The 18713-nt window shown below is 27.7% G+C and overlaps 1 protein-coding gene across 2 annotated transcripts in view; it reads right to left on the minus strand.

The window, feature by feature from the left end:
- The window catches only part of LOC122510311, a 352060-nt gene that overhangs the window by 18331 nt on the left and 315016 nt on the right, over positions 1-18713 (minus strand). For both annotated transcript variants that reach the window (XM_043624853.1, XM_043624852.1), the window contains exon 5: positions 5590-5762. In XM_043624853.1, coding sequence (XP_043480788.1) covers positions 5590-5762 — 173 coding nt within the window. The remainder of the gene's footprint in view (positions 1-5589; positions 5763-18713) is intronic.

The raw sequence follows: 18713 nt of genomic DNA on the forward strand, positions 1-18713 counted from the left end.
TCTGTTGGAAAATTTTAGAAATAGTAGATATTGAAAATCATTGAATTTTTGGATTTTTTCTCCTTAAAATCATTCATTCTATTTAAATATCATTCAATCAGAAAAACATTCATTCTTCTGCTTAAAATACTTTCTCTCATTAAAAAATAAATTTGTCTGACTAAACTTTTTTGTTCCACTTGAAAATTAAATTTTTTCGAAAATATTATTTTTACATTGTAATAGTATTAGACAAATAAAAAAAAAAGTTGTTCTACTTAAAAAACATGTGTTTGATTACTATAATTTTTTTTTATTTAAAAAAAGAGTATGTCTGACTAAAACCAGTGTTTTCTACTTAAAAATATATTTGTTCTGATTAAATGCCTATATTCTATTTAAAAATAATCCAATAAAGAAAAAAAAACATTTATTATACAGATAACATACTTCCTCTCCTGAAAAAAACAAATTCGTCTGACTTAATTTTTTTTGTTCTACTTAAAAATTAATTTTCTTTTTACTAAAATACTTTTCCTACTTACAAATAAAATTAGTCAGACCAAGGAAAGTTGGAAAACATAGAAAAAAAGTAGTTGAAAAACATGTGTCTGATTACTATTAACTGTTTTATGTAAAAAAAAAATCTATGTCTGACTAAAACAACTGTGTTCTACTTAAAAAATTTTTTTCCGATTAAATTCCTTTATTCTATTTAAAAATAATTCAATAAAACAACACTCATTCTTCGGTTAAAATACTTTCTGACCTAAAAAAACACATTTGTCTGACTAAATATTTTTTTATTCCACTTAAAAATTAAATTCTTTTTTTTACTAAAATACTTTTTCCACTTAGTAATCAAATTAGTCAGACCAAAGGAATTTGACCTACTTGAAAATCAAATTCGACCTCATTTTTGCCAATATTTTAAAATTAATACAGGATATTAAAGTTTTCGAAAAAGTTAACTCACCTCATAATTAAATATTCATACATCGTTTAATCATATAGTTTCAGGATTTTCTCCATAGAATGTTTTAGAAATATTATATTTACACAATTTTTTCAAGTATTTTACATATATTTCTCATTTAAGTAAATGTAAAAATATACATCCAGTGAAAAGTTCTCAACTTATGTAAAAGACTCTTTTTCTATTCAAAAGTCTATTTCTTAAAGGTTTCGTCAAAAAAATTGAGAGATAGCATTCTCGTTTTTTACCGAAAGCTTTTTATATGTTATATGCTCTATTCGATTGACAGGAATATGTATATATATGTATATAAATCAAGATTTGCAAATGTTTCATAAATATGAAAGGAAACTAATATTTGACTACACTTTTATAAATAATTTAATGATCCGCTTTTTTTTCAAAAAATTATAATAAACGATTTGTTAAAAATAATTTTTATTAATTATTTGAAAGATAATAGTTTTCTATCGATTGTTTTCTTTTCGCTTGAATGTTTGGTTTATCGAACTCGATATAGTAATTTGGAAGTAAAATTCCAAAAAAGTGAAAATTGGAGAAAATAATAATCAACTTTTCAAGCAACTTTTTAATTTTTCTTTTTTTAAATTATTTCCTAAATTGAAAACTAAATTTCGTTTCAAATTTCATATTCTAGAGAATTACGTCTTTTTCGAATCATATCTTTTTCTCATTTGATTTATTTTCCATTATTTTTTTTTCCATTCTGGTTAAAAAGAAAGGGATTTAATCACGAGTCTATAATGAACATGTGTTCAATTTTCCCACTCTCTTGCTCTCTAGGCGTTTTCCTCTGGATTTTTGTTCACCCCTTTTTTTGTTCTTATTTTGTATCTAGGAAAATCTTAAGAAACACGTCTTTGCTTTACTCGGCTCTCTTCAAAAAATACCGAGTTTTAAAGTTATCGACGTGTATATAGAGTGTGTATACGGTGAATCGCGAAAACAATTTCAAGACTTGATTTACGGTTGCCATGTCTACCGTGTGTGTGTGTAGTATATAGAAAAAGCATGGACATAGGAGAAGAGAGAAAGAGAGAAAGAAAGAGAGACAAGCAATGGGTGGAGTATAAAGGCCAGGACTTATTTATCGTTCGATCCAACGGAATTTTCTATTCCATCAGAGGTCGATCTTCGCACGTTTACCTGCTATACCGCTTTTCGATCCACAAACTCTCCTTCCATTCGGAAGTGGATCTCTCAAATCGAGCCGATTTCTACGGAAATTGAGTCGGTATTTTCCAGTACGTTGCTATCGTATACGTACATCGCTTTTCCTTCAACGATATTATTTTCGAGAGAACTAAGCGAATTCTAATTTCATTATTATAGAAAACATATAATAATATATGCGAGCAAAAGAGTTTGAACGAACGAAATGAAAATAGTCTGATTCTGATGCAGCTTGTGTACGAAATGAAAATTTTATATTTTTTTTATAATTTTTTCAATTTTTTCAATTTTTTCAATTTTTACAATTTTTACAATTTTTTTTTATTAATTAATGTCAAATTTATAAAATATATCATTTATTAATAATTTTTTAACATAGTTTTTCCAAAGGTTATTAAATTGAGACAAAATATAGATCAAAATTTTTGCGAGGCAACAATTTTTTATTAATGTCAAATTTATAAATAATATAATTTACTAATAGTTTTTCTACATAGTTTTTCTAAGGATAAAACATTGAGACCAAAAATTTATCAAAATTGTTACCTTGCAACAATTTTTATACATTCTTTGTCTCAATTTGATATCCGTAGAAAAACTTCGATCTTATATTCCTGATCGTGAAAAATTATTTATTATTTTTTTTGTGACAATTTAACTGTATAATCTCCTATATTAATATAATTAAGATATTCGTCGTCGTTTTGTCGTCTGTCCTTCGTGTAACTCCGTATTTCATTGTTCGGTCGTTCGACTTTTATCATTTATTCTGACAATGCTACGCATTCATACTTCGGTATCTATGTTAATTTTTATTAAAATCTGTTTTTATGTTTTTTTCCATAAATTCAGAACAAGAAAAAACAACTTTTCCTTTAGACACTTTTCTGTAAAACAAAAATTTAAAAAGTTATCATTTTTTTTCAAAAAGTACCAAAAAAATCAGAATTTGTTAACATTGAAATTTTCAAACTTTGGTATCTTTGTTGATATTTATTAAAATCTGTTTTTCTGTTTTTTTCCTTAAATTTTGTATAAAACCAAACAACTTTTCTTTTAAACACTTTTCTGTAAAATTAAAATTTAAAAAGTTATCACCTTTTTCCAAAAAAGCTCAAAAAAATCTGAATTTATTAACATTGAAAAATTTAAACTTTGGTATCTTTGTTAATTTTTATTGAAATCTGTTTTTCTGTTTTTTTTTCTTAAATTTTGTACAAAACCAAACAACTTTTCCTTTAACATTTTTTTGTAAAACCAAAATTTAAAAAGTTATCACCTTTTTTCAAAAAAATACCAAAAAAATCAGAATTTATTAACATTGAAATTTTGAAACTTTGGTATCGTTGCTAATTTTTATTAAAATCTGTTTTTCTGTTTCTTTCCTTAAATTTTGTACAAAACCAAACAACTTTTCCTTTAAACACTTTTCTATAAAACCATAATTTAAAAAGTTATCGCCTTTTTCCAAAAAAGCTCAAAAAAATCTGAATTTATTAACATTGAAAAATTTAAACTTTGGTATCTTTGTTAATATTTATTAAAATCTGTTTTTCTGTTTTTTTCCTTAAATTTTGTATAAAACCAAACAACTTTTTCTTTAAACACTTTTCTGTAAAATTAAAATTTAAAAAGTTATCACCTTTTTCCAAAAAAGATCAAAAAAATCTGAATTTATTAACATTGAAAAATTTAAACTTTAGTATCTTTGTTAATATTTATTAAAATCTGTTTTTCTGTTTTTTTCCTTAAATTTTGTATAAAACCAAACAACTTTTCCTTTAAACACTTTTCTGTAAAATTAAAATTTAAAAAGTTATCACCTTTTTCCAAAAAGCTCAAAAAATCAGAATTTATTAACATTGAAATTTTGAAACTTTGGTATCGTTGCTAATTTTTATTAAAATCTGTTTTTCTGTTTCTTTCCTTAAATGTTGTACAAAACCAAACAACTTTTCCTTTAAACACTTTTCTATAAAACCAAAATTTAAAAAGTTATCGCCTTTTTCCAAAAAAGCTCAAAAAAATCTGAATTTATTAACATTGAAAAATTTAAACTTTGGTATCTTTGTTAATATTTATTAAAATCTGTTTTTCTGTTTTTTTCCTTAAATTTTGTATAAAACCAAACAACTTTTTCTTTAAACACTTTTCTGTAAAATTAAAATTTAAAAAGTTATCACCTTTTTCCAAAAAGCTCAAAAAATCAGAATTTTTTAAGATTTAAATTTTTAAACTTTGGTATCGTTGCTAATTTTTATTAAAATCTATTTTTCCGTTTATTGCGTTAAATTTTGTACAAAACCAAACATTTTTACCTTTAAGCACTTTTCTGTAAAACCAAAATTAAAAAAGTTATCTTCTTTTTCTAAAAAAGCTCAAAAAAAACAGAATTTATTAACATTGGAATTTTCAAACTTTGGTATCTTTGTTAATTTTTATTAAAATCTGTTTTTCCGTTCTTTGGGTTAAATTTTGTACAAAACCAAACAACTTTTTTTTAAAGACTTTTCTGTAAAACCAAAATGTAAAAAGTTATCGCCTTTTTCCAAAAAATACCAAAAAAATCAGAATTTCTAACATTGAAATTTTCAAACTTTGGTATCTTTGTTCATTTTTATTGAAATCTGTTTTTCTGTTTTTTTCTTTAAATTTTGTATAAAACCAAACAACTTTTCCTTTAAGCACTTTTCTGTAAAACAAAAATTAAAAAAGTTATCACCTTTTTCCAAAAAAGCTCAAAAAAATCTGAATTTCTTAACATTGAAATTTTCAAACTTTGGTATCTTTGTTAATTTTTATTAAAATCTGTTTTTCCGTTTTTTTCCTTAAATTTTGAACAAAATCCAAAAACCGTAATATTTGTATATTTTAATTAAAAAAATTGTAAGTAATAGTGGATGAGAATATTAATTAAGGTAAAAATGATAGTGAAAATTAATTTAGGTGAAAGTGGAAGTAAAATTATATACTCGACCCTTAGATGAATTTAAATTTTTATATAGATTAAAGATTTTTTTGTCAGAAAAAAATAATTTGTAAGTAGAATAATTAAGTAATTATTCATAAATAATTAATTACTTCTTCTAGAATTTAACTCTGTCTGACTAAAACCGATTATACTACTTAAAAATCAAATTTATCTCTTAAAGAATAAAATAAAAATTTGGTGTTCTTCTAAAAAATGTGTGCAGAGCGGAAATTTTGCAAATTTACCACCTCTAATCTAAAATGTCAATAAATTATTCCACTTCCGGTAGTTTCTGTCCGCTTTTTTTGTTCCCACTACAGAATAGCCCTCTCACAAAATTTAATTAAGCCACGGTACATACGGGTTTTCCTTGATACCCCATCGTCCTTTTTTATTAAGCCCCATTTAGTTTGACTAAGAACTTTTGCTGAGGCGGAAGTCGTCGAAAAAAAAAAAACGAATGACTTACCTGTATCTTTGGGTATCCATTTCCCCTCGTTCTTCAGCAATGACCTCATTCAGGTCTCTGTTCGGATCGATTCCTCTTGGGGTCGGGTTATTCGACAGTAGATTCTCGTTGCTCACAAATTCCATCTCGACTTCGTCCTCGTGATACGTTTCCGTCAATGTGTACTCTCTCAACTGAAACGCAAGAACGGACAATTTTTTTTTTTTTTTTATATATTTTTTTAGTAATTCCATATTATATATATGAAATAAAGAATCATGCCTCTTCTCCATCCAATCATATCGATCACAATGCTATTTTTCATTCACAAAATCCAATGATTCCAATTTTTTTCTCTCTTTCATCTCCGATATTTCATCAAAGAAATGAGAGAAATATTCTATCAAACAGAAAAAAAGGATAATTATCCTTTTTTTTAAAAAAGAACAATTTTTTCCCCAATATATAAAGAAAAAAATTAAATTAACTGCTTTTTTTCAACGACACAAAAAAAGGTTGTGAGATCATATATCAAAATATTTGTCCATAAAAATTGATAAAGGAGTAAAAGTTTTTTGAAAAATTGATACGAAAAAAAAAAAATATTTTTCAAGAAATGGAAAAAGTTTTTTCTACGCATTTTCTGTAGGTGGAAAAAAATTAATAAAAGTGATATAAATATACGTTGTTTGGGAGGGGGAAGTGAAAAAGCAAGATTTTTTCTGTAATAATTTAAAAAAATGATTATAACGTATATCAGAGCTTAATTGAGGAATTAAGAATGAAATGTATATAAGGATTTCATCTCGTGTCGGGTGAGAAAGGAAAGATTGAAACAAATTCGCAATTCTGTCGACGTTGCTAATCCAATTCTCGGTGGACACAACGAGGGTCGAGACCTTTCGTAGGTTGGTTTTTCTTGCCACCCTTAAATAGTGGATCGTGTGTCTTTGCCGAATGACTATTCCTAACAAAGCAGCGGTTCGCAATAACCAAAAAACATTGTCCCTGGGGACAAGTAATATTTATAAGTTTTGTTTTATTTTATTGCACGTATATGAATATATCTTTATCGATGTATTTTATAATAAATCGACAAATTTTAAGATTTTTGATATTTTTTTCTGGAAATTTCAGCATATAACTAAAAATGTATATTATTTTGCAATATAATATTATTTATAACTTATATAAGTGATTTTCCACATATTTTTGAATTATTATTTTTTCAATTTTTCAAAATTTTGTCACCACGGAAAATTGAGGAATATTATTCTAACAGCAAAAATGGATTTAAAAATATAATAAAAAATGTTTTAAAAATTATTTCTTTTTTTATTTAGACATATTTTTGGTTGGAGTTTTTCTAAAACGTATTTTTTAATTTTTTATTTTCTAAAAAAGTTTTTTTTCTAATGTAAGGTGAATTTTTTAAAAAAAACTTTTTTCTAATGAAGGTGATTTTCTAATTTTATTTCTTCTAATAAAGGTAATTTTCTAAAAATTTATTTTTCTAATAAAGGTGATTTTCAAAAATTTTTAATTCTTGAAAAAAAATAATTGCGATTTCGTTAAAAAATTATAATAAAAATAGAAATTACGAAAATTTTTTAACAAAATAAAAATTAAAAATTGTTATTAACGAATAGAAATTTAAAATTTTAAATAGAAATTAAAAATTAAAAATTTATATTTAAAATTTAAAATATATATTTAAAATTTTCTAAAAAAGCGTTTAATAAATAAATTAATTTTGGAAACTTTAGTGTAAAAATGATGCAAATTATTATATTTTTTTCAAAGTAGAACAGAATTTTCTCAACAAATTGTGATTAAAAAATAGTAATTTTATTAAATTTTTTCTTGTTTCCCAAAAAGAAAATTATAATTTTGTAAACAGAATTGTGATTGAGAAACAGAAAATATGCAAAATAGTTTTTAATTCCTAATTTCAGTTTTTTTCAACAATTTTTTAACTTTTATCAAAATTATGGAGTTTTAAAAATTTTACAAAACCTTTTTCTCGAAATCCTTTTTAAAAAACCTTTTTTTTAAACCTTTTTAGAAAAATTTTTTTTAGAAATCGAAAATTGTTACAAAATTTTTTTTTTGGAAAACAGATTTTATTAGAAATTGTTTTTTTTTTTAGACAAAAAGAAATAGAAAATATTTTTTCAGAAAAAGTGACCACCTACCCACATTTTTTTGCATGGAAAAAATAAATCGAAAAATGATTTTTTTTAATCACCATTAACATATTGTTAAAAAAATATTATTTTTTAATGTTATAAACAAATTAAGCTAACAGCTGAGTTATTCATAGTCGAAACAGCATCTTTTTTCTAATAGTTTACTAAATTTTTTTAAAAATTTCTCAATTTAAAAGATTACCTACAATTATTTTTAAATTAATTTTTTGAAAATCATTAAATTCTTGCAAAAAATTTTATGGAGTGGAAAAATTTGAAAATAAATGAATTTCTTCGTAGAATTTTATTATTTATGAAAATAGTTGAATTCTTGAAAAGAATTATTTTTTAATTTTTGAAAATCATAATTCATATTCTTTAGAAGAATTTCTTTGAATTTTCTTTCGAATATAATGGAGTTTCTTTAATAATTTTAATTAAAAATTTTAAAAGTAATTAAATTTCATGAATAACTTCTTTAAAGTTTTTAAAATAATCGTTTTTGTTAATATTTATAATTAAAATTTGATTTTTATTGAATTTTTTACAAATTATGTTTCAAATAATTAGATTTTCGAAAAGATTTTTATTATTTTACAATTTACTTGAATCAAATAGTTTTTATTTAAATTAATTCAATGGTATTTTAATCAAATACTAAAATTATTGACTGAATTATAATTTATTTGATTTAAATAAAAATTATTCGGTTCAAGTAAATATATATATTCAGCTAATAGACAAATAATCTTTTAGTTGATTCAAATAAATTTTTTTTCTTTGTAGAAAAGATTGAAAAATACAATTTGATTTATCAAATTACTTTCACAAATACATAATATAATTATTCAAAGGAATTCAATTATTTTCAAAATTTTTGTTGAGATTCTTCGCACGAATTCAATTATTTTTTTAAATAATAAAATTATTCGCAAAAATTCAATTATTTTTATAAATAAAATAATTTTACGCAGGAATTCAATTATTTTTAAAAAGTTTAATAAAATTCATTGAAGGAATTCAATTATTTAAAAAAAATTTAATAAAATTCTTCCCAAGAATTCAATTGTTTTCATAAATAATATAATTGTAGTAGTAAAGTATGGTTGTGAACGTTTAATTTTAAAGTAATTATTGCGCATGAGTGACAATGTATAAAGGGGGGTCATCACCAGTAATAAGACGGGGGGACAGTCTGTAACTTACCGCGAATAAATTAAGACGTTGCTCTACGACTAATAAATTATATCTGTATATTAATAACTAATCTGTTTTATTTTATCATTTCCTGACAAAAACATTACTACAGTTTTCAGAAGTGGGATAAGAAAACCTAATAAATCGGAATTCGGACTTTTTATTGAAATTCTCGGTAGTTTGGAAGCGCGTCGTAGAGCACGTGGTGACGCCATTAATGAGTTTATAGTTATTCTTAAATTAGCGGTAATAATCTTGAGTAGACCGAGACAGACTCAAAGTTTTTAAGTAGAGAAATTGACTATCAGATTCTGAGTGTAAAATTTGTCGAATTCGTATGAGTATAACGAAATTTGCGAGTGCTGACTTAACCGGAAATGGACTTGAGACGCTGAGTGTGATCGCCATGATTAGTGTTCCTCAATTGAGTGTTGTGGAAAAGAAGTTAATCGATGATTAAAATTGGAGTTCGTGAGTTGAAATTAAACTGAGTGCAATTTGGGAATATGCTGAGTGCATAAGTGGAAATTGTGTGTGTCGATCGAAATAAAGCCGAAAGTTTTACGGTGGTAAACCGGATGTGATCAGTTCTGGAATTTTCCAAAAGTGTAGAAGACGATAGAGTGGTGCCATCTGAGTGAACAGGGCATAAGTTACTCAGAATTGTGAATAAAGTGTAAATTCGAGTAATCGGCAACATGGTGAAAAACCCAGGTGATTTCTTGCTCGTTCAACTCAGGGAAATGTTGAAGAGAAGGGGGCTATCAACGAGTGGGAACAAAACGGAACTCATACATCGATTACAGGAGTATGACCCCTCCGACGCCTGGATGAATGATGATTTGGAGACTGAACCCCCTCTTGTCGACCCTTCGTTGGGAGGTACTACAGGAGGTAACCAAATTGATGATGGTGGTGGGGATCCTCAGTTAAACGACGCGGAGTACCTTAGAAGAGAGATGGAACTTATTAGGAGAGAGAGGGAATTGCTTAATAGAGAGAGGGAGTTCACACAACGAACACGACCAGCAACGACTCTTTCTGGAGACAGCCGAACAAATTCTCAAACTAATTTGAGCATCAAAGCAATAAGCGATTTGTTGGGCGAGTTTGATGGCAGTAACAGGGATTTCCAAGAGTGGCAAAAACAATTGCTGCTTTTGATTTCCACATTTAATCTCGAGGTTAACATGTCAAGAATACTTTTGACTTCTAAGTTGAGAGGAACAGCACTGCAGTGGTTTCACTCACGGGCGAATCATATAGAGATGGAAATAAATGAGTTGCTATCAGAGATGCGAAAAATGTTTGATCATCGACCTAAGAAACTGGAACGACGACGTCTTCTCGAAAATAGACAATGGCAAAAAATGAATCCTTTAGTGATTACTATCATTCTAAATTAATCCTTGCCAACCAGGTGCCAGTCGAGGAGGATGAAATAATTGAGTATGTCATCGATGGCATTCCTGATGTGCAGTTGAGGAATCAGGCCAGGATTCGAGGATTCAGTACTCCATCGAGCTTGTTGGAGGTTTTCTCAAAAATAACTCTCACGCATGAAACAGCTGGAAGACAAACGAAAAGTGATTCGAGGGTGACTGAAACAAAAACCACGACGAGAACAGAAAGCGAGTCACAGAAGAAGGTGAAATGCTATAAATGTCGGAAACCAGGACACATGGCGAATCAATGTCGACAACCAACAAAACAAACCTGTTATCACTGTGGTGAAGAGGGACACATAGCTCGAGATTGCAGTAAGAAGAAGACAACAACAACAACAATCAACTTTGTGGATCAATCAACAGGAGACGAGGGATTTTTTAAGAAGGTTGTAGTTGCAGCTAACGGTAAGAAAGTCGAATTAAATTGTACTTTGGATTCAGGAAGTCCAATCAGTTTTGTACGTATGAATAGTATAAGTGAATGGTCGATAGATAAAACAAATAATAGTAACTTTTCATATGCAGGGATTAATAATTCGGATTTAATTATTCTGGGGTCAGTAAATGTAAGCATTGTTCTTGATGGAATCGTGAAAAACAATATCAATTTAAAAGTAGTTCCAAATAATACAATGAGAAGTTCACTTGTTTTAGGAAGAGATGTTTTAAAATTGTTCGGTTTGACATTTGCGAAATCAGGTGAAGGTAATTGTAAAGATTTGAATGACGTGACGAATGAGTTAATGAATATTGATATTTGTTTTGTAGATAATAAATACGAGTCAGATTTGAATATTAATCCTGAGATTTCTTATCAAGACAAGACGAGATTGCTTAATGAATTTAAGGTTAATTATTTGGAGCCTGAGAGGCCTGAGTTCCCAGATGTAAAGGTCGAATTAAAATTGATTTTGACTGACTTGACACCGTTTTATTTTCCAGCTAGGCGTCTCTCGTACGACGAGAAAATTAAGTTACAAAAAATTTTAGACGAATTGATAAAAAGAAAAATAATAAAACCGAGTAACTCTGAATTCGCTTCCCCAATTGTATTGATAAAGAAAAAAAATGGGGACTGGAGATTATGTATAGACTATCGTTTTTTGAATAAAAAAATTTTGAGAGATAATTTTCCCCTCCCCTTAATTGAGGATTTAATAAATGGTTTAGCGGGAAAAAAATATTTTACACTTTTAGATTTAAGAGACGCTTTTCACCACATTAGTGTGTCCCCAGAATCGACTAAATATACATCATTCATTACCCCTTTGGGTCAATATGAGTATAATTTTACACCTTTCGGACTAAAGACGGCACCGTCTGCTTTTCAAAGATTTGTGAACTTAGTGTTTTCAGAGTTGCTCCGTTCTGGAGAGATAATGACGTATTTAGACGATTTTATGATTGCGACAAAGACGGTGGATGAACAAATCGAGATTTTAAGAAAAGTTTTTAAGATTTTAGTGAGAAATAAAATGGAGCTTAGATTAGACAAATGTCTTTTTATGTATACTGAGGTAGAATATTTGGGATATCGCATATCGGAGGAGGGAGTGCGACCGTCAAAACGAGGACTTGAAGCAATTGAAGGATTCCAAGTTCCGACTAGCGTGCGTCACGTTCAGCGATTTTTGGGATTGTGCCAATATTTTAGAAAATTTATTGAAGGGTTTGCTTTTCATGCAAAGCCTCTTTACGATCTCCTGAAGGCCGACGCGAAATTTCGTTTTGGGGAAAGAGAGTTCCTTGCATTTGAGAAATTAAGGAAGAAGTTAATAGAAGAGCCTTTGTTGGGAATTTACAGTCCTCTTGACCAAACCGAACTGCATTGCGATGCAAGCAGTGTAGGGTTCGGAGCGGTCCTCATGCAGAAAAAGGAGGACGGTAAATTTCACCCAATATTCTTTTTTTCGAAGAGAACAAGTCCCGCGGAAAGTAAGCTTCACAGTTTTGAACTGGAAATGCTCTCAATTGTTTATGCTTTGAGAAGGTTTCGCGTCTACCTCCAGGGGATGAAGTTTAAAATAGTCACTGATTGCAATTCACTTAAATTGGCATTGGACAAAAAAGAGATAAATTTAAGAATTTCGAAATGGGTTTTGGAAATGCAGGGTTTTGAATATGAGACTGAACACCGTCCCGGAAGTCGCATGCAACATGTTGACGCCTTGAGTAGAGCGCATGACGTACTGATAGTTGAGGATAACTCGTTGGAATGGAACCTTTCAATTTGCCAAAGTCAAGACACGAAAATCGATGAACTACGAAAGTTGTTAGAAAAAAAAGAAGATAAGCATTATGAAATGAGAAATGGTATCGTGTACAGGAGAGGGGGAGATGACCTTCTATTTTATGTTCCATCTAACATGGAATCTCATGTGCTTTTTAAATATCATAATGAAATGGGGCATCTTGGATTGGCCAAAACGAAAGAGGTCATTTCAAGGACGTATTGGTTCCCACAAATGGATAAAAAAATAGAGTCACATGTTAGAAACTGTTTGAAGTGCATCTTCTTTTCTCCTAAATCGGGTAAAGCTGAAGGTTATGTAAAAATCGTCCCGAAAGGAAATGTACCATTCGCGACCGTCCACATTGATCATTTTGGTCCGGTGGAAAAGATAGTGAGCGCAAAAAAATTTGTATTCTTAGTGATAGACGCGTTTACCAAATTCGTCAAACTGTATGCAACAAAGAGCACAGCAAGTTCGGAGGCAATCGGTTGTTTGTTACAGTATTTTAATGATTACAGTAAGCCGAATGCCATAATTTCTGATCGTGGAACTGCATTTACATCCGGGGAGTTTACTGAATTTCTAAGTGACAATCATGTCAAGCATACATTGATTGCTACAGGTTCGCCTCAAGCTAACGGGCAAGTGGAACGAATTAATCGAGTGATGGCCCCGATGTTGGCTAAGTTAAAAGATGACAAATCAGGTAAATTGTGGCATAAAGCTTTGAAAAGTGTTGAGTATTCATTGAATAATTCGGTAAATAGATCCACGAAAATGACTCCGAGTGCTCTGCTCTTTGGTATTAATCAGCGAGGTGATACCGTCGACGATGTGAGAAATTTTATAGAGAATCATGTACAAACCGACGATCGTGACCTTGAAGCTATTCGAAAAGTAGCAGCTGAGAATGTAGAAAAATCACAAAACTATAACAAAAGTTATGTAGATAAAAGGCGCAAAGATCCTCATGTATATTCTGAAGATGACCTTGTAATGATTAGAAATTTTGATAATACCGCAGGAGTTTCGAAAAAACTCATACCTCAATTTAAAGGACCTTATCGCGTGTTAAAGAAACTACGAAACGACAGATATATTGTCTCGGATGTTGAAGGCTTCCAAAATTCACAGAAACCATATCAAGGTGTTTGGGAACCTTGCAATATGCGCCCTTGGATTGAAGAATTGTAAATTTTAGTGTATTGCTTGGTTGTGTAATCGTGATTATGATGGTGTAAATCACCCCACTGACACGAGCAGTTGAAAAGTAAGCTAAACGTGACTGACGACCACTAGGGGCGCTAGTAGAAAATGAGGCCTGGTACATGAATGTGATTGGTTATATAAGTTGTCCATAATCATAGAAATTTTAAACAACCAATCACATTCATGTACCTAGGCCTCATTTTCTACTAGCGCCCCTAGTGGTCCCAGTCACCTCTCACCATACTTTTTGTATTGGAATTACATTACCGTGTCAGAGGGGTGGTGTAAATCCGAGACGGATTGATGTCAGGACTGACCGAGTTGTAGTAGTAAAGTATGGTTGTGAACGTTTAATTTTAAAGTAATTATTGCGCATGAGTGACAATGTATAAAGGGGGGTCATCACCAGTAATAAGACGGGGGGACAGTCTGTAACTTACCGCGAATAAATTAAGACGTTGCTCTACGACTAATAAATTATATCTGTATATTAATAACTAATCTGTTTTATTTTATCATTTCCTGACAAAAACATTACTACATAATTTTCCGCAGGAATTCAATTATTTTTAAAAAGTTTAATAAAATTGATCGAAGAAATTCAATTATTTAAAAAATTTCGAATAATATTCTTCCCAAGAATTTAATTTTTTTTTTTGTAAATAATAAAATTCTTCTTAAGAATTCAATTATTTTTATAAATAGTGAAATTATTTGCAGGAATTCAATTACTTTCACAAATGTGATAATTCTTCGCAGAAATTCAATTATTTCTAAAAAGTTTTATAAAGTTCATTTAAAGAATTCGATTGTTTTAAAATTTTTTAATAAAATTCTTGTCGAGAATTCAATTATATTCATAAATAATAAAATTCTTCTAAAGAATTATGTAACTCATGAGAGTAATTCAATTCTTCAGAATAATTTTATTAAAGTTTTTGAAAATAATTGTATTTTTTCAACGAATATATTATAAAATTTGTAAAAATAAAAAACAAAATTTTTTTAATAATTAAAATTTTAGTTGACTCTAATTTTTATTCAGATTCAAATATAATAATAATTTGAATTCACAATAATTTAAATCTTAGTTGACTCTGAATTTTGTTCAGATTCAAATAAAATAATAATTTTAATTTAAAATTTTAAATAGGCAAAATCTTCGTTGACTCTGAATTTTATTCAGTTTTAAATAAAATAATAATTTTAATTTAAAATTTAAAATAATTAAAATATTAGTTGACTCTGAATTTTATTCAGTTTCAAATAAAATAATTCACGCAATTCTGAAGAAAAATGTTCCTTATCATTGTAATAATTGCGCGTAACAATAGTCGACAGTTATCTTTTATATTTAAAATTCTTTTTATCGTGAGGAAGAAAAATTCGTTTTGTCAGTTTAAAATCTTTTTTTTTCCGCATGTATGCGACGAAGGCAAAAGATATCTCTTTTTAGGTACAAAAGGGAACTGGAAGGTTATCCATTTTTCCGTTGCTTCATCCGGCTTGACGTCGACATTGGAAAGTGACTCCTATAGTCGAACCGTCATGTGGAAATGGAATAAAGAACGATAATATAAAAGGAACGAGAAAATAGACAGAGAGAGAGAGAGAAAAAAAATGGTAGAAAAAAAAGTGAAATGGTCGCCGGGAGAAGAAAGTCTCTTGGCTCAAATGACCATAAACTTTCATCGCTTTTAATTCTCTTGTACCTATAACCGTCTCTGGTGGAGAGAAAAAGAAAAGGAAAGAGAGAGAAAGAAAGAGAGAAGGAGAGAAAGTGGTATATGCACCACTGTCGTTAACTAATCGCGTAAGAAAAATGTCCAGGGTTCTTGGTAATTGTCCTCGACATTTTCTCTCCTCTTGTGTCTACCTCTCATTTCGCCATTTTCACAAAGTAGAGGTAACGCAACTCTTTTTTTTTTTTTGCCCCATTGTTATTTTCACTGTAGAGCGAGCTGTGGAGAACATTTTAATGAAGAAATAAAAAAAAGAGAGTGGAAAATTTCACTTTGAAGGATTTGTCAGCGTTAAATAACAATTATCCTCATTTTGCTATGCAATAGTAAAATTTTATGGCTTTTCAATAATTCTTGTGACTATTTTTGTTTTTTAGGCGTGATTCCTGAAAAAGTAGTTTTATTACTTCAAATATATTGTTTGGATGGTAAAATTCTCCAATTACTGCGTCTAAATAAAAAAATAAAATAAAAAAATAAATTAAAAGCTTTCGAAGTAAAAGTGAAAATGAAAGTCAAAGTAGAAAGAAAAATATATAATCGATCTTCAAAAATTATTTTTCAATAAAATATAAGATTTAGTGATGTGACCAAAAAACGTATCAAAATTGTTTCGATGCAACAATTTTGATATGTTTTTTGCTCTCAATTTGATATCCTTAAAAAAAATGTGTTTGAAAGTAGAAGAAATTTTTTTAGTCAGACACATTTTTTATTTAAATACAGAAAAAACATTTTCAGTCAGACATATTCAATTTTTAAGTAAAGGTAGTCATACAAATACATTTGTTCTGAACTGAAAATTTGTCTAATCAAAATTCTTCGCTTCACTTAAAAATCAAATTCGTATCGTTAAAATATTTTCTGTTACCAAAAATCATAATTTGTCTGACTACAAATTGTTTGTTCCACTTAAAAATTAAATTCTTTCGAAAATATTATTTCTATGATGTCAGACCAAAAAAAGTTGTTCTACTTAAAAAATATGTGTCTAATTTGTATTGTTTTATTTTAAAAAAGAGTATGTCTGACTAAAACAACTGTGTTCTACTTAAAAATATATTTTTCTAATTAAATTCCTATATTCTGTTTAAAAATCATACAATCAAAAAAATATTCAATCTATTGATTAAAATATTTTCTCTCCTTAAAAGACAAATTTGTCTGACTAAACATTTTCTGTTCCACTTAAAAATTAATTTTTTTTTACTAAAATACATTTCCTACTTCGAAATAAAATTAGTCAGACCAAGAAAAGTTGGAAAACATAGAAAAAAAGTAGTTGAAAAACATGTGTATGATTACTATTAACTGTTTTATGCAAAAAAAAAAAATCTATGTCTGACTAAAACAACTGTGTTCTACTTTAAGATATTTTTTTTCTGATTAAATTCCTTTATTCTATTTAAAAATAATTCAATAAAAAAACACACACTCTTCGGTTAAAATTAAAATACTTTCTGACCTAAAAAACACATTTGTCTGACTAAATATTTTTTATTCCACTTAAAAATTAAATTCTTTCTTAACTAAAATACTTTCTTTACTTAAAAATAAAATTAGTCTGACCAAAAAAATTTGTTCTTATAAAACGTGTGTTTAATGACTATAAATGGTTTTATTTGAAAATCGAGTATGTCTGACTTAAAAAACTGTGTTCTACTTAAAAATAAATATATTTTCTGATAAAAAATCTTTATTTTATTTAAAAATTTAATTCATCTAACTTAAATACTTTCTGCCCTCAAAAAACAAATTTGTCTGGCAAAACATTTTTTGTTCCACTTAAAAATTAAATTCGTGTCTTTAATATATTTTCTGTTACCAGAAATCATAATTTGTCTCTCTATACACTTGTTTGTTTCACTTGAAAATTAAGATTTTTCGAAAATATTATTTCTACGATAAAATTGTATTTGTCTGTCTAAACATTTTTTGTTCTACTTAAAAATTAATTTTTTTTTACTAAAATACTTTTCTTACTTAGAAATGAAATTAGTTATACCGAAGAAAGTTGTTATACTCGAAAAACATGTGTCTGATTACTATTAATTTTGTAATAAAAAAGTATGTCTGACTAAAACTACTTTGTTCTACTTAAAAATACATTTTTTCTTATTTAATTCCTTGCAGCAGTAGTAAAAAGTAGCTTAGGTCAGACTTTGATTATTTACTATTTAAATGTGAGTAAATAATAAATAAATAAAATTAAAAATGTATTTTGTGCACTGAAAAAAAAATATTTGATTCAAATAGTACCATTTAATTGATTTAAATAAAAATATAGGTATTTGAACCAAGTACAATATTTTTTCTCCTCTGTATAATATAAATAATATAATTTTTTTTAAATAATTTTAATTTCTTTATTATAATTCCCGAACGTTAGGTGAAAAATAGACAAGACTGTTCCTGTTCATTATTAGGACAAGATTAATTATCTCATGGACAAAATTAAACGTCAAAACTGATCTCCTGTTTTCGGAAATACTTTGACAGTTTTGACATTTACCTCATCCATATTTAATTTACTTGTGAAAAATATCTCAGCGAAAAAGTTTACCTAGTCCTTAATTGTTGTAATAAAAAACAAAAATTAATATTTTTTTTACAATTACTTGGAAAAAGAAATAATAAAATTCTTAAAAATTAATATTTTTTTTACAATTACTTGGAAAAAAAAATAAAATTCTTAAAAATTAATATTTTTTTTACAATTACTTGGAAAAAAAATAATAAAATTCTTAGAAATTAATAAAAAAAAATTATCTCACAAGTTCAGGCTCTCGAATTCATTTTATGTTCTAAGTGACCTCAAAGTAAATAAAATTTTTTATTACTTTCAATACTTGACCTCTTGACTTTTTACCACTTTTGATTCCCTTCTTGAGGTCACTATCCTCACTCTCGATAACTGTACAGTTACATAATTTTTTTTATTTATTCAAACAAAATTCAACCACATTTTTTATTATTGAAAAAATAAAAATTGATTCTTATACTCTCTAAATTTTAATTCATAAAGAGATTCCGTGGAAATTCTGCAAGTTTTATATTTTAATATTATTCTAACATTTCTATTATGATTAGAATCTAATAATAAGCTTTGTTGCAATTCTTTTGCAA

The sequence above is a fragment of the Leptopilina heterotoma genome, unplaced genomic scaffold (genome assembly GCF_015476425.1).
Source record: "Leptopilina heterotoma isolate Lh14 unplaced genomic scaffold, ASM1547642v1 Lhet_68, whole genome shotgun sequence".
In the NCBI taxonomy this organism is placed as follows: domain Eukaryota; kingdom Metazoa; phylum Arthropoda; class Insecta; order Hymenoptera; family Figitidae; genus Leptopilina; species Leptopilina heterotoma.